The following is a 26210-nucleotide window of genomic DNA, read 5'->3' on the forward strand; positions in this document are numbered from 1 at the left end:
CGCAAACTTTTTGCAAAACTTCCGTGTACACTTGTCATCACCACGGGACCTTTCGAAGTCAGCGTCGATGTGGGGGGTGGGGGGTGGGGATCAACACCTTTCAGGTACAAGGAGGAAGTTCTGCCACAAACACTACAGTCGACCATCAGAGCTGGTGTGTCTCAACTTACAGCCTTGTGCAGGAAAAGAATCCGAGTAAGTGCAGGCGGTTACAGTCAACTGTTGGTGTGTGGCAAAGCGGCACATCTGGTCCAACAGGTTCTGAGGGGAGAAGCTCACACTTGCTCTTCTGTCAGTTCAGTTGCATGAGTCAGTCACTCAACGGAGACTAACACACACACCTGCGATCACACCGCATACAAGAAACTGACTTGCTGTGAGAACGAGTTAAGATAGGGGATGGTTTTGATCAGGAGATGCGATAGTTGCATAGGCATATATCAACCATCTGAATCTAAACAAAGTGAGATACGCAAGCTATCTTTACAAACAAAAGGATAAAGATATGAATAACACGTTGATTGATTTTGCAACCGACCACATGGCGCATTAATAATAAAGTAGTATGATAGTTAAAACAAAAAAAAGCGTTGGGTCAATATTCTCTTATGGCTTTGTTATCTCTTCTCAACAGTCCCGTCGCTTCGTGAAACCGCATTGAGAGTTTCATAGCAGAGGATTTAAATATGAAAAGAGCACTGCGGAAACTTCACACACATTACTGTTGTCCTGTCACGCCAAATTGCGAGATAAGCGTGGTTATGAACAGAAGGGAACTGTCTGTTTCGAGCAAACATTCGAAGAGTAATCCAGGTAAGACAGGTGTTTCAAATAGCATGAGCGTCCATGCGTCTTCTCAGAGGAAAGCTTTCGGGTGACCTGCTTCTTTTTCTTTTTTTTACACCGACTGATATTTAATGAGTCTGTGAGCATTCCTGACATTTATCTGAAAAAGGAATCTTTACACACATGAATAGTCTATGTTCAGCATGCCTCGCTGGCACGAGTGTAGTGAAGTGTACAACTCAACGTCATAAACGGGGAGTCTTGGTCAATGCAATTCAAGAGTGTTGAGTTTTTATTCCTACAGCTTCAAACCAATATTACACATATCTATAAAGAATATCGATCCCAGAGCCTAACCACTATATGATAAAAAAACAAACCCCTTTATAAAAGCTTAACACATCTTTTTAAAAAGTGGAACCAAACACCATAATTGTACCAATATTTACAAATCCCATTAAATTACAACATAAATTAGAAAATATTTACATTTGGGGAAAGACAAATGGAAAATGTAACTTCTAGTCTGACGTAAAGGCATCAAAAAGATGCAAAACTGAACATGCACACACACACACACACACACACACACACACACACACACACACACACAACCGTATGATATTTGATCATTTTAAACTTAATCAAAACTCCAACAAGGACTTTTCAATTGTTCTCAGTTGTTCAAAAAGTGGAAATTTAAGCCAAATTTCTTGTGTAATAAAAATCCATTGATCTATTGGGATGTAGGGTTGTTTAGTAATCATATATATCCATGCACACAAAACTGTCACTCATGCTAACAACACTCCCACAAACAGAAGAACAATAACACTGCGTCCAATGAAGTCAAGCGTAGAACAAGTTATAATGTCTCAAACATAATCACATCATTGGTAAGTCCGTAAGGAGGTCAGCACCAAGGAGGAGGACACAGAGAAACAAAACGTCCTCCTCCCAGATCGGTAGCGAAAGAAAACATTGTTTAAAATCCACAATAACTCTTGAAATGGTGTCTTTGGGAAACTCAACAACTTCCTCTTTGCAGTTCCCCTCTGAGAGACAACTTCCTGATGACGGTCTGAATCGAGGCGATCGCCCGATACGCAACTCTCGCGACTAAGGCTAAAGCATTGAAATGTGTTTTGTGTCTTTGTGGAGGAGAAAGTGCTGGAAGACCGAGACGTTGGACCAAGAGGGCTTTGAGTTTGATGTCGGGAAAAAACAAAGCAGAACGGAAACAGAATCGACAACTACAACAACAACAACAACAACAACAACGACGACGACGACGTGTCAGATCTGGTAAAAACTGGTAATTCCGCTACAAAAACGGTTATTTCGTTCAAATGGTCCAATCCAGTTCAACCTCAACTCAACAAGTCTCACTTTCTGTGCTTGTCCATCTTATCTACTTTGTTGGTGCCATCGGACGAGGCCTGCGAGGAGTCCCCGCTCGAACCCATGTACATTTTGTCCACCTGTTTGAGCGCCTCGTTGAGGTAGTTTTGCAGCGAGGTCATGGCCGCACAGATGGCCGGAGAGCCGAAGCCGTGGGTGATGAGGCTGAAGTGAGTCAGGCAGCTTTGAATCCCTGGCTCCAGAATGGGAGCTGGCCTAGAGTTTCCCAGAGGAGATCGGTCCTGAGTCAGCAAGTCGGTGAACTCCTTACAGATTTGCCTGAAAGATTAGATGACCAGTTTAAGTATTAAAACCAATAAAGCAGACATTTCAGAAGCTTTCTCACAGGCTCTCGATTAGGCGGAGACACAATCAGAAGCAAGGGACTCATTCTTAATGGCTCCATCAAAATGGGCTTGGCCACTCTTAGCTTAATGCTTCAAGAGTTTGGGATTTATGAGAAAAACGGGAGGAACAAACGGATGGTTACTCACTTGGCTGCCAAGAGCATGGTTTTGCGAGAGTTGATCTCATTGCGTTCCACGTGCGGTCGGCCAAGGTATTCCGCGATGGCCTTCGCGGGAAACTCTGTCTCACAGACATACCCAAAATCTCTCGCCAGGTGTACGGCCTCACCTGTAGACAAGATCAGATGTGAATCAGGTGACTCACGTATAGCGTGTGACTGAACCACAACGATGAGTCACCGTCGGATCCTTCGGTTTGGATCTGACTCAAAGCGGCATCACAGAAAGACTCGTTTGCTCTCTAAACTAAGATGAATTCAGATGAATAGACTCTCTCTTGTGGATAGTGGTGGTCACACTGTATGTCTTTTAATGAGGCTTTGTAGCTGAAGGCGTCTAACGGTCCCCTAGACCCAACAGGCTCTTATTGATAGACTAGCACATTATTCACAGTCGTCGTCTTTAAGGTCAGTCTCTCCTCTTGGCTAGCGAACATGTGATAACAAGCCCTAATTCAGCTTTGAAGGTCTGTAAATAACTACGCCTCCTAGTCATGTTCCTGCTTCAGACCCATGCTCCCATTAGTGGTGAGAATGGTGACATTAAAAGAGAGAGCTAAAAGTATTCTGCATCGCTCCTGGTGCTAGTTAACTCGTGATCTTTGCGCTAATGTCTCAGTGACTCATCGGTTCGCTATACTCATGCAAAAGGTAAAAGTGGAGATGAAATGTCAAGAAATTAAAGATCGCTTACATGCACACTTGAGACTCTGCTGCCAATACATGAGTAGTGCTAACATATATGACCTTTGCGTGCAATCTACGTTTTGAATTATTACTAGCTCTATGGAAGTTTGAATTGGTAACAGGTTAGTTACAATCGAACTTCAAGATATCAATCTTAGAGCGTTTGTTTAAGCATTTCTCACAGGGAGGATTGATTAACCCGTCCATTTTGTCGCAGGTCATTTAAACCAATTTAGACGGATTTATTGCAACTTAAGGCTGAAATAAACTACACAACTTTTAGAATCTTAACAGATTTAGACATCATACATTTGCAGACTTTGTACAACTGGGCATCATGCAGATTCACGTTGTTCTCAACACAACAAACTCACTCAGAAATATGTGCCTTGTTTCTAGACTTCTGTTACTGTTCGCGTGTCGGTCGAAAATGACCAGAAAAAAAATTATTCCAATTAAATGATTGAACTATATATTTTAGTTTGATAATGTTTTTTATTTCATATTTTGTATTTTTAGGGGATCTTATGGTACTAAATTATATTTATGCATCAGTTATAATCCATTTATTGACTTTTTGAGCATGGACCTGAAAATGAAATTTCCAACTTAAACTGTCAGAAATCTTGAATGCGTTGGAATACACACTGAAGTTTGGTCTCTTTTTAAAGAAGACACTTGACAGATTATTAACTTGAATAAAAAAGTTGTAAATTTTACATGCACAAAAATAAAATTTTCAATTTTTATATGAAATATACATTTTCCATGAATCTAATCAAGCTGTGTTCCAAATTTGAGGTTGATATCTCACAAAATTAGCTTTCAGTAAGAATGTTTTTTTTGTGCGCAGTACCAAATGTTTCGACAAGATGAAATTCGTCTCCCATTAATTTCCAATTCGGGAACCGCGAACAATACAAGTGTGACTATTTTTCCGCGTGACAAATGAAAACAATATTTGTTCTAAAATTTCAACTAGATTGAATCAAAGTCTAAAGCTCAGATATTGTAGTCTGTGCTCATCACACACAGTTTTCTGTGAAATCTGTCTCAGATTTAGATTTCCCCCAAATCTCTGACTTTCCTGACTCCCCCAGACTGCAAATCTGTGCAAAAATCATGTAGCTTATTCCAGCCTCTAACATTCACTTTCCTGTCTAGAACTTCATGATATCCTCCACAGATTCTGTAGACTAAAATATGCTAATGTTCTTGGCATTCATGCTGGTTTTACAGTAACAGAGGTGGACAGTTGACTGATATACAGTAATGTGCTTACCTTCCACCAGGGCGGTTAGTAAGGTGACGTTAGCAGCCTTTCTGCGACCCGCTGGCAAGTTCAGCCCAATTTTATCCAGTTTCTCCCTCAGGGATCGGCCGCCGTTCTTTGACTTTGCCCTTTGTAGTAAAATTAACAAAAATGAGCACATTGAAATTTGTGAATTTCATTAGTGACCTTTTGCTAAACCTGCCAATCCTATGTTAGCAGTCACATTATCAGACAAGCTTTTGTGCATGTTTGCTAAGAAACCCAGATATTATTATAGTCATGGTTGTATTATCGCTGAGCTTTTTATTATATTACTGCACATGTGTTTATATAAAGTATGTCCAACGTCACCTGCATACATGATTACTCGCGTATACTGTAAACTGCTCATTGCAACTATAAGGCATGGAGATCTTAAGATAATATAAACATTAATTTCTGTAAAGCTGCTCTGAAAATGTGATTGAAAAGCGCTATATAAATGCATTTGACTTGACTTGATTTCACTTTCCAAAACATGTGAGCATTTAGCAAAATATGCACTTTTTTTATTTTAACGGCATGTTCTATAAAGCTCGTCTGAGCGAGTCGTGCCGTACCCAAGGGCGAAAGGCTTAATTATCGCAGGTGAAACACATGGATTTTATTTGTTTTGCTTATGTTATACAACTTAGAGGCCAATATGGAAAGAGGTTTTGGACCCAGATTCATCTTGAATAAACAGGCTCATGAAACAAAATGATGTCACAGCTCAAGTGTTTAAAATGCAGTGCAACAAAAACGCACACAAGCGCAGACAAAAGGCCGACTTGCTGTTTCGGCCACTGTGATATGCATGACTAGAGTTGTGGCCTGGCATCACCCTTCACTTGTGGGGTAAGGGATTGTTAGCAGGAGGCATGAGTAAGTGCCCGACACCTCCCCCTCCCCCCCTCCCAACGCTTGTGCTATATGACCTACTTAACCAATATCACTGTGTTTGCGTCAGACACATGGGAACAGACAAATATTCCCAGTAATAAAGGGCAATGCTATTACACTGAAAAAAAAAAAAGTGTTCATGCTGAATTTTTTTTTTTTTTTTTTTTTACTTGAAATGTGAATATGGGTATTTGAGTTGACTCAACTTAAAATTTTAAGGCAGCACGAACAATTACTTTTTTTTAAGTTCAAACTATTTTTTTTTTTTTTTTTACAGTGTAGGTTGTGTCTGTTGTAATGAAATTAAAATCAGCAACATCTCATCTATACGCACACAAATGGAGCTAGATAGTATGAAACATGAATCTACATACACACATATAATCTAACTTTTTGTTTAACATGATTTCCAAATGAGATTTTTGAGACATTTCTCCCCAAAATCAAGAGACAAAACATAAGAAATAAAAATTTTTCAGATAGAAAATGTAGCTTGTTTTAAGACCATTTTGCATCATGACAATTTTCATACTTTTGAGTTTATAACAATTAATTTCAATTGTGATTCTTATTAGATTATGTTTTACTGTAGGCATTTTTCACTGCATTACAATAAATGATTGTAATACTTTTTATTGAAATCAGCATAAATGAAAATTACATCTCATACTACCATAATATATAAATATTTTATGGTTTTATTTCACATCATCATTATGTTGCATTATGATAATGATAATTTGTGGTAAAAATGTGTGTAATTGTTATGAAAATAATGTCACGGTGGTATACGCTTCATTCGTTTTGGATTTTGGATGAATCATGACCTGGACGAAGTTCATAATATTCACCCACCTATCTTTTTATTATTTGCTCCAGTCCTACATGTGAATATTATTGATATTGTCATATAAATAGATTTTGAAATATGACTGTACATGTGCACTAACTGCTCACCTGCGTAAAACCCCTCCGAGCAGAGATGCGTTTAGACACTCCGGTGGAGACAAGCGTCTCTGAACTTCGGCCACAGTTACTTTGTACTTGGAAGTGGAGCTGAGAAGAGAGAGACGGCCAGGTACGGAGCAGAAGACCTCGGTGGGATTTGACACCATTCCCAGCAGGGACTCTTTCTGAAAGGGAATTCCAAACGAATTTCCCTTTGGCAGAGACACCGGACCTGGAGATGAGAAACACATCGGTGCCGTCAACCAAACAGCTTCAGAAATACAGAAGAGAATGAAATTAACAGGTTTTATGGTCAAATCTTCTTTATTGTGTCCAACATTTCGGTAACACTTTAAAATAAGGTCCTATTAGTTAACGTTGGATAGTGCATTGACTACCTAACAATCAGCAATACATTTGTTCCACTATTCATTAATCTTAGTTAATGTTTGCTGTTAGTTAATGTTATAAATAATTTTTAATTTTTAATTTTGATTTTAATAATGCATTAGTAAACATTGAAATAACTACGATTAATAAATGCTTTAGAAGTGTTTTTCGCTGTCAACTAACGTAGTTAACTAATGCTAACAAAATTAAACCTTATATAAATAAAATATAATAATTGTGGATAACAGCTCAGATCATTTGAGTTCATATTAACAAAGATTCGATTTTGACTGCAGACTTTGTCAAAAAAAATTACAAATAACAACTTGAATAGACTATAAGGAGAAATGAGCTTAATTAGCATAAGATATGTGATCAGTATTCAGAGATTCTTTAGAGTGAGAATAAGAATAAATATGATCTGTATTTGCAAAGTGGAGGCTGAGATGGTATAGATGAATATGATTATGATGTGACATAAATTTTGATAAGAACCAGAACGGGACAGCGTGCTGCAGAGCAGTCATCCATGCTGTAATCATGACTAAAATATTGACATAGACATTAATTCAAACTCGAAAGAAAATCTAAATTACTGACTGACAAAAATGCATGGCAGAATCTGTCAATCAAATCCTGACCACAACACACACATCAGACGCTATGAGCCAAAACCTCATTATACTGCAAGAAATCATCTAAAAAATATAGTGTTTTTTGCATTCAATTCAATCTTTAGTGCATCTATGGGTGTTTACACATTCTTCAAATTTTTTCCATTTGACAGCTTTGCAGGAATCTCAGAAGTACGAAGAGCAAAACTTCACACGCTTGTGGAATTAATCAGGGTTTCTCAACGGATAGGTTACAAACCTGTTCTGATATGCGCTTATTATAAAACGCTGATCATGCATGGTTATTGTAGCAAAATAAATAACTTTTAAAAAGGAAGGAGAAATGTCAAAGGCCATGCAGGACCAATTAAACTCAATGGTATTGTGGTGCACATGCATTTGGAGAAGTTAGTCAAATTAGATGTCAACTTAGACAACCTCAAAAGCCATGAACAAAACTAAAAAGACGTTAAACAAACATCGCCAAGACACTCTGTTGCAAGTGTAGGCATTTTTTGTTTCATGATATTTTAGTCCTAAATTGGGTCTCCGCTTGCTGTGACATCCTGAAGCAAATAAATCATTGATTCAAACCACTCATCTCAACAGCGAGTGATACCACAAAACAAACAGACGTTCAAAACTGTTTTTCGGTTTCGCTTATTTAAGATTTCATGTCACAGCATACGACCGAACAAAATACCCATGCGTGTTTAAAAGCAGCCACACCCCGACAACAGTTGATTCTTGTCTTCTTCTGTGTGTGTGTGTGCGTGTGTGCGTGTGTGTGTGTGTGTGCGTGTGCGTGCATGTGTGTGTGTGTGTGTGTGTGTGTGTGTGTGTGTGTAGTGGGGCAGAATTGCGTTCTGACAGTGTTCTAAAAAGCAGGCCTAGGCCTCCTCTCTCTGAGCAAACACCATTTTAAGGATTGCCCAACATCTACAACTTTGGCTAGTCTGCCATTTTGAGAGAAATCCTTTCTTTGGCTTTCCATTCATGCTGAAAGAGTGGCAGAATGCCCCGCGGATCAATGCCAGATTAGTTTAAATGGAACACATGACCAAAAGGATTAGTGATATATGTATGAACCAGTACCACCTCAACTACGCCTTCCTAAACCCGGAGTCCCACTTTGTTTTTCCACATAAACTTCCCACTGACAGCAAAGGTGTGAGATTTTGAGTCTCTAACACGGTTTAATCGTGTCACTTCTGGGTCAAGGTGAAGAGCAAAAGCTAATATGGCAAATGCAAAATGATTTAGCTTGACAGAATCAAGATTTATTTTATTCAAATCAAATTTCACAAAAGTTTTTGGACATTTAAAAATAATTTTGGAAAGACCTGCAGTGTGAAATCTTAAACTGCAAATAATATTATTTGTTAACACTTTAGTTTAAGGGTCACTATTAACTAGTTGCTTATTAGCATGCATATTACTAGGATACTGGCTGTTTATTAGTATTTATAAAGCACATATTAATGCCTTATTCTGCATGACCATATTCTACATACCTAAACTTAACTTAACTACCTTAATAACTATTAATAAGCAGTAATTATGAGATTATTGAGGCAAAAGTCATATTTAATAGTTAGCTAATGGTGAGAATTGGACCCTAATCTAAAGTGTGACCGATTATTATAAATACCATGCAAATTCTTTATAATTATCGTGTACGCTGCTTTAATGAGCTCATATTTATTGAGAAACTACATGGAATATTTTAACTTTCATTTGTCACACCACGGGAACACTGAATGCTGAACGTGATTAAACAAGATTATACACTTTCCCTTAAACATTTATATCAGTTTGAATCTTAAATCTACAACAAAACGCAAGAGATAAATTCATGTTAGAGAATAAAAATGTAACCAACCTTTTTTGATGACTGTGTGATCAGGAATTACACTACTGTGATCACCTTCATGCTGCAAGAAATGACCAGGAAATGCATCACTATCTATTTAACCCAAAAACACAAAACAAAAAGAGGTTTAAATAAACATTTATCACACTAACTCACCTGAACATCATCCATCCCGTGGCCTATATCGTGCAATCCAATGTTATCACCTATGGAGTCGATTCCGTGTATGTGTGGAGGCAGCAGATCCGGTCTCCTGAAGCCATCCCGCCTCATCCCGGACGAGCCCCCGTCCAGGCCCAGGATGGGGCTCCCGAGTCCGACGCGCCCGTGGCCCCCGATGGGCTCTTGACCCTGCCGCCCCGGCCATGACTGTTGCTGGTTAGACGCTGCGGTCTGGTGTAGCGAGTTGATGTTGAACGGGTCGAGGTGAGAGTACGGGTCGGTGGACTGGGAGTACGGCAGGGGCTGGTAAGGGGGGGGGAAGTACGGGGGCTGGAAGTCTGAGCTGGCTGTGTGTGAGAGGGACGGTGGCGGGCTGTAGAGGTGCTGGCTCACCGCTGGGATGTGAGGTAACCGCGAGTTCCCATTGCTGCTAACATCATGTCTTTCCTGCTAAAATAGAGAGTGCACCACATTAAACCAATGCGTAAATATCTCATTTATACAGACTGATGACATGCATGTCTTTGGAGAAGAGAAGCAATCTGACAAATGCATGAATGCATGTATTTCACAAGGAGAGCAATTCATATCTGAGATCATAAAACTTTTTCTTTTTTTCTTTTTCTTTTTTAAGTCTAAATAGAAAGAATATGCTTTATTTGGTTTCCTTAAAATTATTGGTCTTGGAAATTATGGATACAGGTATAATTATTTTTTATGCAAATTAAAACCTGAACTTTAGTCTTTGCATGTTCTTTAATTTATGCAAGATGTAAAATTATATGCAAGCTCAAAAACATCAGAATTAATGTTTTCTTGAAACGTGCAGTTTTTAGACGCTTATAAAATGCAACTTCGTTCATTTAACCCAATGTATTCAAAACGAATTTTTGACTCCGGCCAGCTAATGTAGATGTTATCAAATGCAACCTTTCTATAGGTTACCTAACCAAACATTTTTACAGTGTCATTTGTTCTCTTTCTAATTCACATGAATTAAACATCCACAGACGTGCTGGTCTTTCAGCTCTCCAGTGCTTTCATGCTTCCTATTGTCTGGCAAAGTTGCTCGATAGTGACTGTCACCAGAGACACATGAATGACAATGAGCGGCGGGCCATTTCTAGACCGCTTAATGGAGACCACATGAATTACACTTGAGAGTTCTCACTCATATTCATATTGAAAACCGATATTCGAAAACCAGCATGCCTGCGCTACTGGATAATATTGTGAATAAAAAATAAAAAAAAGGAAAGGAGGGAAAATTCACTTTTTTATCGAATCACATTATAAAGATGAAGTCAAATCTGGACGAAAATAAAAACCACGTGCAATGATTGCGTTTCAAATTCAATTTATTACTGCTGTCATTGCGCATATTTTTTAGGCCAAGAGCCTTATTATTAGTAGCTGTGGTTATTATCATTAGCCTATTATTAACTGCGGAACTAAATTGCAAAACTAAATATTTATTATACAATTTTTTTTATGAATTTACAATGCATTTAGAATTTACTAAATTAACACATGCACTCAAATCTTTTTTTACGTCTATTAAACGAACGCATTTTGCTCTTTGCATGGTTGTAAATCTGCGCGAGGTCAGATTTAAAATATCTAATTACATTTTTGTTGTTGTTGTTGTTGTTGTTGTAAAAAGCTTTAATTCCTACCACAGTAATGCAACTTCGTGCATAACTAACCAGCCATCACCAGAGCATAGTTATCTTTTTCCAGAGCTCACTTTGCATGTTATTTGGAAATAGAAAATGTCGAATATCCATTTTGTTTTTTAATTATAAACAGACAACGCATAAGCTTAATTCTTTACCCAGATTCTAGCGCTTCTTCCTCTTACCTCGCAGTCATCCTCATACTTCACGTTATCTGCTAATTTCCACAGCATGTTGTGTTTGTCGCGCGTGAGTCTCAGATGTGTGGAGATGTGGAGATTATTGCTCGTGTTCTAGAATATAATCCAGAGAGTCCGGCGCGCGCTGCGCAGAAGTGAAGCATCAACTCAGTGTTGAAGAAGGAGGATGAAGGAAGAGAAACTCATGCAGCTCGAGACGACAACTAATTGTGCGCAACGAATTGGAGGGTTCCGGTCCAAACAGACACGCTGAACAGAAGCACTCGACTCCCTCTGACGGACTCAGACTCAAACTCAAACTCAAACTCAGGCTCGACTCACTGACTCTCTTTACAGTCTCACTACTATATTTGGATGAACCAGCGGTGGGCGGTGACCTAATGCACTGGCTACGTCAGAGCGAAGCCCCCGCTGCTGATTGGGCACTGTCAGAGCGACGGACCAATCACAGAACGATCCGTCTGTGCAGAGGGCAAATCTATCCTGGACGAGAAGTTGCGATGTTTTGCTGTTCACTGAAACTAATTCTACAAACAATGCATGTTAAATTACGCACTAATTATTATTATTGAAACTAAATGCCATTTACTCCATTATAATAATTACGATCATTAATAATAATAATAAATATTTGTTTTCCCCTTGAATTAAAAAAGACAGATAGATAGATAGATTAGATAGATAGATAGATAGATAGATAGATAGATAGATAGATAGATAGATAGATAGATAGATAGATAGATAGATAGATAGAAATATGCATGTAATCTTTTCCATTCAATGTATGCTGATTATACACTTTGTAAAGAAAATGCATTAAAAAGAAAATAAAGAATGTTTATTTTCTGAATATAATATTTTATGTAGCATTAGAAAATAAAATGCTACATAAAATAGGCTACTAAAATGGTTTTAGGAAAATAAATCAAATATAATAATAGTAATAATAATAATCATAATTAATAAATAGGCCTACATAAATAAATAAATAACATAAAGAAAGAAAGAAAGAAAGAAAGAAAGAAAGAAAGAAAGAAAGAAAGAAAGAAAGAAAGAAAGAAAGAAAGAAAGAAAGAAAGAAAGAAAGAAAGAAAGAATCTTCTGCAGCGCGAGTGTCTGTTACTGTCAGATCTTTCACACATCAGAAACTACTGTAACCCCGAGGGAGAAACATCTTCTTATATAACCTGCTCAAATCGCAAGTTAAACTTCCACTCAAGGCGATACTAAGATGCAGGAATGCCAGTTGTCATAAGACAATCATAATTATTATTAGTATTATTAGTATTATTTACATAGAGGCCTGGAGAGTCTAGAGTTAAAAGAGCCTGGAGCGCAAAACTCTACATTTGTGCCGCTGGTGCAAAACGGAATCACTACGAATTATTTAATAATTAAATGATAGGCTAAATCATCAATATGACATTGTAATAATTGTAAGTAAGGCCTATAACTGTCATTCAGTGTTTTATTTCAGCTCAAAACTCACCGTCCCGAAATCAACATAGACGTGACATTTACAAATTAATTTGTCTAAAAAAATAAATAAATTGCTTTGTAAAAAAAAAATCGTAATAATTAAAGGAATTAATTAGATTGTATAAAATAAAAATGAAAAAAGAAATACAAAAACTGAAGCACTTTTCAAATGAACAATTCCTGAGGCCCTGCGCTGCACGGAAACATGGAAAGCGCCATCAAATACACTCAAAATAAATATAATATACATTATGTGTTTAATCATTTGTTTATGAACACATATAGTGTGTATATATATAAAATAACTCAGAAACCGGGGATGCTTGTAACATAAACGTCTGTAGCGCAAACTTATATTCTCACAATTACTGAAAGTTGAGTTGTAACCGTGTAACATTAACAGAGAAACAAGGGGACACACAATAAAAATAAAAAATAAAGCATTTTAAATCTTGAACATTAGTTATTTTATTAAATATACTTCAAAATTACCTTATAAAACCCATTATTAACCTCAAGCGCATTTCAATTTAAACATTTTAATTAAGGGAAACATCTACGGAAAGGTATTGTTTCTTATTCCTTTAAAACGTGTTACATAGGCTACTTAAGCTCTGTGTGTTTGTGTGTTTGTGTGTATGTGTGTATGTGTGTATGTTAGTCACTTTAACACTTGTGACCAAATGTGTAAGCGACACAAAAACATTGCGGCTCAAACATCATATTTAGCCTTTTAAAATTAATTTAGATGAAAGATGAGATGTTATCTATCAAATTAGCGAAGATAATCTGCTAAATCAAAAGGTGTATTGTTTGTTATGTAACATTCGTTAACATGATCACAAATCAAATTACAACCAATAGGCAAAATGTAGTTGTTTTATTTTTAAAATCTCAAATCAGCAGATTTAATTTATAAATCCTTCGTTTTGACAGAGTAGCTTTCACATAGTAGCTCATTGGCCAATTAAACATTGGCTGTTTAATTACCCGGTCTCCTACTGTAAATGTGAAATTATGATTAAGTGCTTGTGTTTTTAATTTTTAAATTTTTTAATTTGCATAAAGCGCCTGATCAAGTAATAAAACCGAATTAGCCAATAAATGTTTAGATAATTAGACCAATGCATTGATTCCTATTGTCTTCTCTGAGAGAATGCAGGTATTAACTGGTATAGGTTTACACCCGAACATAAAAGCTCATCAATTGTGCTATTATTATTGTTAGTATTATGAATAATAGTTGTAGGTAATATCTTTAGGCTATACGTTCTGCAAACGCAAGCAGAAGGTTCTGGCACCAGTTTACACGAATTTAATCCATTTAATATAGGCTATTCACAAACGAACAAAACCGATTATTAAAAATAGCCTTTTTTTTCCTCTTTCTCCTTGCATATAAAGAATTGAACTGCAAGCTTACCCGCCAGTCCAGCCTCTCCAGCATCGACATCTGCTTTGCTCGCTGTTCAGTCCCGCAGTGAAGCCGGGAATGCTCTCATCACGCGCGCGCCTGTCGTTCAGTACACCTGGATGCGCAGGACAGGCAGAGCGCATGCGCGGACTCTCGAAACACCTGAACATTCCGATCGATGAGGATGATTAGTCATCGCGGCTCTGTGGAGGAGCAACACACTCTTGCACAACCGCTTTAATTAAAAAGCAAGACAAGACCATCAAAAGAATTCCCACACATTTAGTCTAATCGTTTGTTAAACTGGATAAGGATTTATGAGAATGATTGTACTAATTAAGATAGGCATTTTAGAGCTGAAGTTGCGGCCTTAAATGTTTAAGTACAACGAACTTAAGTCATTTCAACTTCCAAAACTGATTTTTTTAAATGGTTGAATCTTGTATCATTTATAAAAAATAAAATAAAATAAAAAATTAAAAAAAAGTTGAAAATGGCTTAACTTATTGTGATGAGTTAAAGCAATGTAAAACACGTGTCATCATTTATAGATCATATAATTTTTCAGTGTGACATATTTTAAGTTATATTTAAAAATTAGATACCTGACATTTCCAGGTTTTCCTGATAGGAATTTTCCTCAGCCTATATTATATTATTTCTTTAGGCCTGCAAGGCTTTCTTTAAATAAGCTTTATATTTAAATATGCTTATTAACAGCTTCCTTGAACATGTACAAAGTTCTGACAGTAATTAATACAAGGCATTTTAAAGTTTGACTGACATTCTAGGTATGTATTTCTCAAGCTTTCTCACGCACATTGCTGTAATTGCTCACACACACACACACGTTGTGTTTTCATATTTTATGGGGACTTTCCATAGACAATGATTTTTATACTGTACAAACTGTTTATTCTTTCCCACTAAAATAACCCTACCATTAAAACCTGTTTTACCATTTTGCAGTTTTACATAAAATAAAAATAATAAAAAATATTTAAAAAAAACTTGACTTCAGATTTATAAGCCGTTGTTTAAAAATGTCCCGATAAGGACAAGGATTTTGGATATTGCCATCTTTGTGGGGACATTTTGTCCCAATAATGTAGAGTTTACCAGGCCACAAACACACACACACACACACACACACACACACACACACACACACACACACACACAGGACTTAAGACACATACCTGAAGACACATACCTGAAAATAAATGAGGATTCTAGATTTATTAATTCTCCTGTCAGATGGACATAAAGAAACTGGAGAGTCAAGAGTCAGATACACCTCATCTAACATGGATTGACTGGGAAAGCGTTTATTCATAGACATCTACTGCCACCCTGTGGTCAAAAGCAGAATTTGAGTGCCATAACTAACAAATACAAAGAAATGGTGCATGATTTTCCCAGATTTGACCTTTATTGTATCCACAAATAACGCATCTTTAAAAGTACAATGCATAACTACTGTAACTAGTGGGTTATTTCTGTTATACCGTAACAAGAAACACTCTTTAGATACAACAACAGCTCTTTCAGGAACACACACACACGTTCATGTTCCTGAGGATGGAAAACACACAAAGATATCCGCCTATAAACTTGTTTTACTGCAATGCGTTACTGGAATTAAGTGGAATTAAAATAAGATATTGCTGCAAAGCACAATCCAGTAAAATAATGATAATGGCTAAGACAGTTACACTACTAAACAAACACTTAATCATGCAACACAATTAAGATGATCGAATCAAGGTAAATACAAAATGCAGTTACTGATAATGAAAAAGATTTAAAGCTAAAACAATGCATTAATCCAGCAGACAGTGTGGTGTGTGTGACCACTAGAGGGCGAGCTTCACTAGGAAGAGCGCACTCAGAAGTGGTACGGGGTGTGTGTGACCCAGTTGGAGATCTGGTCTTTGGTGCGTTTGGCAGAGCTGTGGGACGTGAAGAGAGACTTGTACGTCTCAGATTTATCACTCATGGCTTGGATTGATCTTTTGCTGCCGACGACGAGCCCCACGGGCGCCTTTAACGTCTTCGAGCTCTCGCTGGACGTGGACGGTCCCGGAGCTGAAAAACACATCCATTATTAAAGCATTCATAAACGTCAGGATGAGATGTTACATGCTAACCACTAACTATCATGGACTATTATCCATAATTCTGCATGCCTGACCTCTGTGTTTAATGCTGTCATAAAAACATATAAAAAGTCTGACAAAAGTGGCATGATTATAATCTTTTCTTAAATTCGTTTTGTTCTCTCTGTGCACATATGAGCTTCTCTCTCTCTCTCTTTTTTTTTTTTTTTTTGAGGACAAGATAACCCAGAAGCCTGACTTGTCCCTAGATGAATTCACCACTTAATTTGCATAGTGGGGGTAAATAATTTGCCAGTAAATTCCCATGTGGCTTCCACAGATTCACATGAGAACTCCACAGTTTGAGGAAAGGATGGCAAGTAAGATGTTTTGTCTTGCTATTGATTATATTTTTAATGCATATATAAGCATTAAGGGTCATAGAGGATATGCTTCCATATGCATGCATTTAATACACCAAATGTGGACTTAAATAGATGCATATAAGTCGCTTTGGATAAAAGCGTATGCCAAATGCATAAATGCATATAATTATAAATAGATGCAAATATTCAAACGCATTACCGTACAAAAATTTGGGGTCAAGATTTATTTTAGGGTAACACTTTATAATAACGTTCAGTTGTAAGTCATTTATAAGTGGTTAGTTAATGATGAACTAATCATTTACAAAACATTCATAAATTATTAGTGTAAATATAAGTGATATTCTAACATTTTATGTATGTTTTGTCAATTGAATTCCATTACAAGTCATTTACAAGTGATAAGTAAATGATGAACTAATTATTTACAAAACATGACTAGGCGTTCATAAATGATTAATAAGTGATATGTTCATTATTTTATGTATGTTTTGTAGATTCAGTTATAAGTCATTTACATTTGATTAGTTAATGATTAACTAATAATTTGCAAAACATGACTATACGTTTCATAAATGTTTAATACATTTAAAAAAAAAAAAAGTGTATGTTTTGCTCACATCAGGTGTACAGTGGTTAAAGACTCCATGTGTGTCAGAGAAGACAGCTGTCTATACCCTCACCAGTCAGCACTTACACTGCAGTACACACTACACTACACACTACAGAAGACAGCTGTCTATACCCTCACCAGTCAGCACTTACACTGCAGTGCACACTACACTACACTACAGAAGACAGCTGTCTATACCCTCACCGGTCAGCACTTACACTGCAGTACACACTACACTACAGAAGACAGCTGTCTATACCCTCACCAGTCAGCACTTACACTGCAGTACACACTACACTACACTACAGAAGACAGCTGTCTACACCCTCACCAGTCAGCACTTACACTGCAGTACACACTACACTACACACTACAGAAGACAGCTGTCTACACCCTCACCAGTCAGCACTTACACTGCAGCACACACTACACTACAGAAGACAGCTGTCTATACCCTCACCAGTCAGCACTTACACTGCAGTGCACACTACACTACACACTACAGAAGACAGCTGTCTATACCCTCACCAGTCAGCACTTACACTGCAGCGCACACTACACTACACACTACAGAAGACAGCTGTCTATACCCTCACCAGTCAGCACTTACACTGCAGCGCACACTACACTACACACTACAGAAGACAGCTGTCTACAACCTCACCAGTCAGCACTTACACTGCAGTACACACTACACTACAGAAGACAGCTGTCTATACCCTCACCAGTCAGCACTTACACTGCAGTACACACTACACTACACACTACAGAAGACAGCTGTCTACAACCTCACCAGTCAGCACTTACACTGCAGTACACACTACACTACAGAAGACAGCTGTCTATACCCTCACCAGTCAGCACTTACACTGCAGCACACACTACACTACAGAAGACAGCTGTCTATACCCTCACCAGTCAGCACTTACACTGCAGTGCACACTACACTACACACTACAGAAGACAGCTGTCTATACCCTCACCAGTCAGCACTTACACTGCAGCGCACACTACACTACACACTACAGAAGACAGCTGTCTATACCCTCACCAGTCAGCACTTACACTGCAGTGCACACTACACTACACACTACAGAAGACAGCTGTCTACAACCTCACCAGTCAGCACTTACACTGCAGTACACACTACACTACAGAAGACAGCTGTCTATACCCTCACCAGTCAGCACTTACACTGCAGTACACACTACACTACACACTACAGAAGACAGCTGTCTATACCCTCACCAGTCAGCACTTACACTGCAGTGCACACTACACTACACACTACAGAAGACAGCTGTCGACACCCTCACCAGTCAGCACTTACACTGCAGTGCACACTACACTACACACTACAGAAGACAGCTGTCGACACCCTCACCAGTCAGCACTTACACTGCAGTGCACACTACACTACACACTACACTACAGAAGACAGCTGTCTATACCCTCACCAGTCAGCACTTACACTGCAGCGCACACTACACTACACACTACAGAAGACAGCTGTCTATACCCTCACCAGTCAGCACTTACACTGCAGTGCACACTACACTACACACTACAGAAGACAGCTGTCGACACCCTCACCAGTCAGCACTTACACTGCAGTGCACACTACACTACACACTACAGAAGACAGCTGTCTATACCCTCACCAGTCAGCACTTACACTGCAGCGCACACTACACTACACACTACAGAAGACAGCTGTCTATACCCTCACCAGTCAGCACTTACACTGCAGTGCACACTACACTACACACTACAGAAGACAGCTGTCTATACCCTCACCAGTCAGCACTTACACTGCAGTGCACACTACACTACACACTACAGAAGACAGCTGTCTATACCCTCACCAGTCAGCACTTACACTGCAGTACACACTACACACTACAGAAGACAGCTGTCTATACCCTCACCAGTCAGCACTTACACTGCAGTGCACACTACACTACACACTACAGAAGACAGCTGTCTACACCCTCACCAGTCAGCACTTACACTGCAGTACACACTACACTACAGAAGACAGCTGTCTATACCCTCACCAGTCAGCACTTACACTGCAGCGCACACTACACACTACAGAAGACAGCTGTCTACACCCTCACCAGTCAGCACTTACACTGCAGTGCACACTACACTACAGAAGACAGCTGTCTACACCCTCACCAGTCAGCACTTACACTGCAGTACACACTACACTACAGAAGACAGCTGTCTATACCCTCACCAGTCAGCACTTACACTGCAGCGCACACTACACACTACAGAAGACAGCTGTCTACACCCTCACCAGTCAGCACTTACACTGCAGTACACACTACACTACACACTACAGAAGACAGCTGTCTATACCCTCACCAGTCAGCACTTACACTGCAGTACACACTACACTACACTACAGAAGACAGCTGTCTACACCCTCACCAGTCAGCACTTACACTGCAGCACACACTACACTACACTACAGAAGACAGCTGTCTACACCCTCACCAGTCAGCACTTACACTGCAGCACACACTACACTACACACTACAGAAGACAGCTGTCTACACCCTCACCAGTCAGCACTTACACTGCAGTACACACTACACTACAGAAGACAGCTGTCTATACCCTCACCAGTCAGCACTTACACTGCAGCGCACACTACACTACACACTACAGAAGACAGCTGTCTATACCCTCACCAGTCAGCACTTACACTGCAGTACACACTACACAACACACTACAGAAGACAGCTGTCTATACCCTCACCAGTCAGCACTTACACTGCAGTGCACACTACACTACAGAAGACAGCTGTCTATACCCTCACCGGTCAGCACTTACACTGCAGTGCACACTACACTACACACTACAGAAGACAGCTGTCTATACCCTCACCAGTCAGCACTTACACTGCAGCGCACACTACACTACACACTACAGAAGACAGCTGTCTATACCCTCACCAGTCAGCACTTACACTGCAGCACACACTACACACTACAGAAGACAGCTGTCTATACCCTCACCAGTCAGCACTTACACTGCAGTACACACTACACTACAGAAGACAGCTGTCTATACCCTCACCAGTCAGCACTTACACTGCAGTGCACACTACACTACACACTACAGAAGACAGCTGTCTATACCCTCACCAGTCAGCACTTACACTGCAGTACACACTACACTACAGAAGACAGCTGTCTATACCCTCACCAGTCAGCACTTACACTGCAGTACACACTACACTACACTACAGAAGACAGCTGTCTACACCCTCACCAGTCAGCACTTACACTGCAGTACACACTACACACTACAGAAGACAGCTGTCTATACCCTCACCAGTCAGCACTTACACTGCAGTACACACTACACTACACACTACAGAAGACAGCTGTCTATACCCTCACCAGTCAGCACTTACACTGCAGCGCACACTACAGTGTTCAACAGCTGTTACAGATGTGTAAATGCATGAATAAATTCACAACACTTTCTGCATCCCCTAATCTAAAGTGTAAACTATTCATCACTTGTAAATGTGTTACACATCATTCGTAGATACGAATCGTTGATCTCATGACTTATTGATTCTTGAAGTGGTAATCTACGAATGATGTGTAACACATTTACAAGTGATGAATAGTTTACACTTTAGATTAGGGGATGCAGAAAGTGTTGTGAATGATTTATTCATGCATTTACACATCATTGTGTTGAACACTGTTACTGACCTGTTACAAATGATCTGTACGTGTATATACGCCATTTACAACACTTTCTGCACACTCTGATATACAGGGCCCAAAGACGTGACGTGCAATTTTGATGTCCAAAACCCCTTTATGAAGTCAAAATAAGGAAATGTTTAATAAAAAGCACATTTATTGAATCTATTGATCTCTGTTTATCAAATGATATGAACATATATTGTGGGTATTACAAAGTGTAAGAATTATTAGACATTATAGTCACACCGGATAACTGTCCGGACCTTAGAGTGACATACAAAAAAGCCAAACAAACTGTAAAAAATCAAATAAACCCAAACATCTCTGCCACAGGCATTATTGTATGAGTCTTGACAACAATATATTTAAATATTACAAAGAATATGACATCCAGTTGATTGTTATGCTTTGGAGCATTCTGTCCCAAAACTGGCTGTCAGCCAACATCATCCAGGATAACAAGCAAACTGGAGCAATTTTATTGTGAATTTTATTTTGACACGATGTGAGACAGCATGTTACACAATCAGGAAGACCCTGAAGGACCCCCAAACAATGGTGAAAGGTAAGTATGTCTTTCATAAAGTGTGTTTAAAGGGATAGTTCGGCCAAAAATGATATTAAACCCATGATTTACTCACCCTCAAGCCGTTCGAGATGCATATGTCAATCATTTTTCAGACGAACACATTTTCAGTTATTTTAGAAAATGTCTTAGATCTTTCAGTGGTTATAATGTCAAGTTATGGGGTCCTCCTCCTTCAAGTCCCAAACATGTGCATGCATCCTTCACAAAAGTAATCCATCCGGCTCCAGGGGGATAAACGAAGGCCTTCTGAGGGTAATCCGTGCGGTTTTGTCGTAAAAATATACATATTTAAAACTTTATAAATGAAAATAACTGGCTTCCGGCAACGGTCGACGCGCGTTCACGGGAGATGGATGCTGGCGTATCAGAAGACCCTCAGAAGGCCTTCGTTTATCCCACTTTTGTGAAGGATGCATGCACATTTTAGAGACTTGAAGGAGATGGACCCCATAACTTGACATTATAAGCACTGAAAGATCTAAGACATTTTCTAAAATAACTGAAAATGTGTTCGTCTGAAAAATTATTGACAAATGCATCTCGAACGGCTTGAGGGTGAGTAAATCATGTGTTTAATATCATTTTTGGCCGAACTATCCCTTTAACTTACCCTTTTTCCTCACTAGCACACTATGTAGTAAAATCCTGTGTCATATGGGATAAGAGGTAAAATAACAAATATAATGTGGATTTCATGTAAATATGTAGAATTACCAGTATGCAATGATAAATGTTTCACATGACCAGACTACGTTGTGTAATCTTCCTCCTAAACGATGATGAAATACATCACATCTACATGCATTCATTCGGCCCCTCCGGTACAGATACAGATTCCTCATTTCAGAAACCAACGCTTGCATAACTGAGCTTTCTAAACCATTTACATATAGTGCAATCTAAAATGTAAATCTAGCCACAGCCCTTCTGTACCCTGGCATGCTGGGATACCTGATTCACTGCCGTCGTCTCCATTCAGTGATGTAGATTTAGTCTCTGATGTGTCTTTGGGTAAATCACAGCTTTCTGCCACTAGAAGAGAAAAGAAGAAGAAAAAAAAAACACAATTAAATATTAAGTAGTTTCACTAGTTTAGTAAAGTACTAAACGTAAGTAGTTTAGCCATTATAGGGGACGTTTAAACAGCATAAAACATTGTTTTCTGAGAATATGCATGATAATAAGGTTGAGTTGATGCTTATGGATACTTGCGTGAAGTCTCATTCACAAATTATTCTATACAGCATTTTGTTAAAGCTAATATTAAATGTTTAAAGTTTAGTTAGCCACACTGCATGTCTATTTCAAATAAAATGCATACATGTTCATGTTTTAATCTAACATCCTGATGTTAGAAAAGCTCACAGACATATATATATATATATATATATATATATATATAAATATATATATATATATATATATATATATATATATATATATATATATATATATATATATATATCCATATATCCAAGACACAACAGTAGGATCTCATCTTAAATAAAATAACAAGAGCCTATTGTCAAACTGTATCATACCATGTAACCTTTATTAGTCAATGTGCACTCAAATAGTATGAAACATGGCATTGTACTTTGATCAAATGCTCTGTTAAGAACCTTTGAACAGTGAAGAAGCTTCTCAGCTTCTTTTTTAACTCGTTTATCCATTGCCAGGGTGTGTGTGTGGATATGGATATGGATAATCAATGACATGTACACTTTACTTTAGCCTGATTTAAACTGAAGCACAACTAAAAGGGTGGATAAAATAAAATTCTGTTAATATTGACATTTGTCCTACATTGATAACTCCAGTCAGTTATTTCTATGCGAAGTTTAACCTTTATTCAAGCCTCACGTATTTACTTGTACAGTTATACAGGAATGCTATGGGTTCAATGAAAGTACTTTCCACAGAATCTGTGGCATACTGTCAATCACCACAGACTTGCCCCTCGGTTTAGTAAAAACGCACTTAAATTAGAGGTCTATGGGGCTTTTTTTTTTTTTTTTTTTTATTTTATCTTATGTTGTTAAAGCAGTGTTGGTTTTGTGCAAAAGCTACCGTGTTCACTGACAAGATTAACAAGCAATTTTCTCACACTAATCCTATTTTAATACATAAAATGCTTAGGTTTTGTGGCTATACTTTGGAAACCATGAGCTTAACTCAGAGTGCCTTGTCAATTATTGACAAGCCTTGACTTTCATTGTACGTGTGCTTGTTTGCACAAATGTAAATTATTTTCTGTGGAAATCAACAGCATGTCACAGATATTGCCCATAACACTCGAGCTGTATTAAAATCCCTTCTTCAGTATTCAGTGTGACTGACACAAAAGCAGAAATTCACCACAAGCTTTACTTCGGTTCAGTTATGCATTTGTGAAGTGGTTACCTTGAGGTTTAACTTGCAGAGTTAATTAAAGTCTAACTTTGTTCAATAGAACAGGGGCGGATTTGTTTTCAGATCATGTCCTTACAGTGAGAACGCTCATCTGGTTATAGACGTTTACTTTACCATTTAAACACTACCAATCAAAGGTTTAGGGTCTCTCTCTTCTGCTCACAAAAGGCTACTTTTCATTGATAAAAAAGGAAAAAAATATTAACATTGTGAATTATCACAACTTAAACAGTCCCATATGGTGAAACTGGGTTTTTATGGGATTCTGGGTGTGATATACAGTATAAATTAAAAGCTGTGAAAATATGAAATCGCTCACTGCCGCCATTTCTCCACCCCCCACAAAACTAGACCGCCTCCCAGCTAAACGGGCCAGTTAGAATTTGATGCATTTTGCTACATAGAACCCGGGTAACCAATGGGTGTTGTCGTGTTCCAAAACTCAACCTAGCCCCGCCCCCTTTCTCGAATCCGAGAAGAAGCGGGAGTCATGCCTAGAGTTAAGTCGTCCCTGAAAACCGGCCATGGGAAATGCATAATTTTATAAAACTACAAATAAGGTCGTACTATATGGTCTACCAGCGGTCACAGGGGACCTTCATGCTGCTGACACCGCTGCCTTTTCCAGGCAACAGCGGCGCACAGAGAGCCGGGGATAAGAGTAGGTGGGCGTGTGTCAGGTAACGCTATGTGCCGTGCACCGGAACATAAACGCAGACACATCACGGAAAGTATGATAATAACACGAAAACACATCCTTCACTCTAGTCTAAGTGGTTTCTGTGACTTTCAAACATGCACTTCACATCATTCAGAATCCAAGCGTTTGTGGGAGGGGAGGAAAAAAGGCTCTCAAGAAAAGTGTGGTAAAATCAACCCAACTCTTTTCTTTTTTTTTTGGTAACACTATTAAAGCTGCCGTCGGCAACATTTTTTTGATCATATTCAGTGTAATCGACACTATAGTCCGACAGAACAACATAAATAAGGTGGTTTTAGAAAAAAACCTGAGCTTCTAACTCCACCTGGAGCGTGTTATTTGTTTTGCAAAAATCCAGCGCTCCCGCTTCATCAGGTCCAATCAGCGCAGGGGGGTGTGATATCTGACTGTCAATCACAGGTCGTGCACACGCCACAGATCCCCCCTCACTCGCGCACGTTAATATCACATGCACACGCCACGCCTGAAGTTCGCCTGGAGATTGCATGAAGCGTGATGGCGGAGAGAAAATCTACTAACAAGCTTCCAATTCCTCGGTTATTGCTATCTATGGATAGATTAGCCAGGGCAGCCTACCTCCGAGTCCATGGTGTTGATAGATGCTGAAGAGACGGACGCGTTCACAGAAAATCAGGTACACACGCACAGTGACGCACTGACGAGCACGACCTCGATGGGAGGGTGCTCGCTGGTAGTGGGGAGGGGCATGAGAGTTGTAAACATTCAACATTTTGGCTAATCGACCCAATCTGCCAGACTTGCCGACGGCAGCTTTAAATTAGTGTTTAATAGACACATATAAACGGTACAAATATAAGTTTAAGTGTCACCATATGGACCCTTTAAAATAACCATTTTCTATGGGAATGTATTCTAAAATACAATTTATTCCTGTGATCAAAGCTGAATTTTCAGCATCAGTGTCACATGATCCTTCAGAAATCATTCTAATATGCTGAAATGATGCTCAAGAAACACTTCTTATCATCAATGTTGAGAACAGTTGTGCTGCTTCATATTTTTGTGGAAACCATGATCATTTTATTTTTCATTTTTGAAACCATGATCATTTGTTTTCTTTGATCAAAGGAGTAGCATTTGGAAATAGAAATCTTTTGTAACATTATAAACGCCTTTACTGTCACTTTTTGATAAATTTTTAATGCATCCTTGTTGAATAAAAAAAAAGATGAATTTCTTTCAAAAGAAAAAAACCTAACTGCGCCCAAATTTTTTAACAGTAGAGTATGTGTTAACATGAGACTAGGCTTGTCGGAATTACTTTCAATCTTTCAACACAGC

At 38.6% G+C, this 26210-nt stretch overlaps 2 protein-coding genes across 5 annotated transcripts in view; both read right to left on the reverse strand.

The window, feature by feature from the left end:
* Window positions 1-1055: 1055 nt before the first annotated feature.
* Window positions 1056-14457, reverse strand: tfap2c (transcription factor AP-2 gamma (activating enhancer binding protein 2 gamma)). Of its 4 annotated transcripts, none has more exons than XM_082136454.1 (7): window positions 14360-14457; window positions 9576-10031; window positions 9429-9480; window positions 6552-6774; window positions 4683-4801; window positions 2682-2823; window positions 1056-2466 (listed from the first exon to the last, which is right to left on the reverse strand). In XM_082136454.1, the coding sequence occupies exons 1-7, from the start codon at window positions 14387-14389 to the stop codon at window positions 2172-2174; spliced, it is 1317 nt and encodes a 438-aa protein (XP_081992580.1). In that variant the 5' UTR covers window positions 14390-14457; the 3' UTR covers window positions 1056-2171. The 4 variants fall into 4 exon arrangements, with proteins under 4 accessions (XP_081992580.1, XP_081992578.1, XP_081992577.1 ...); XM_082136452.1 differs by lacking the exon at window positions 14360-14457 and adding an exon at window positions 11416-11793 and having other exon boundaries at window positions 9429-9512; window positions 9626-10031; XM_082136451.1 differs by lacking the exon at window positions 14360-14457 and adding an exon at window positions 11416-11793.
* A 1301-nt stretch (window positions 14458-15758) lies between these two features.
* Window positions 15759-26210, reverse strand: part of rtf2 (replication termination factor 2) — a 46025-nt gene continuing 35573 nt past the window's right edge. Inside the window, exons 8-9 of the mRNA XM_082136532.1 lie at window positions 22727-22807; window positions 15759-16438 (exon numbers count right to left, since the gene is read on the reverse strand). Coding sequence (XP_081992658.1) covers window positions 16239-16438; window positions 22727-22807 — 281 coding nt within the window. The 3' untranslated portion in view covers window positions 15759-16238. The remainder of the gene's footprint in view (window positions 16439-22726; window positions 22808-26210) is intronic.

The sequence above is a fragment of the Leuciscus leuciscus genome (assembly GCF_965113295.1).
Source record: "Leuciscus leuciscus genome assembly, chromosome: 14".
Lineage (NCBI taxonomy): Eukaryota > Metazoa > Chordata > Actinopteri > Cypriniformes > Leuciscidae > Leuciscus > Leuciscus leuciscus.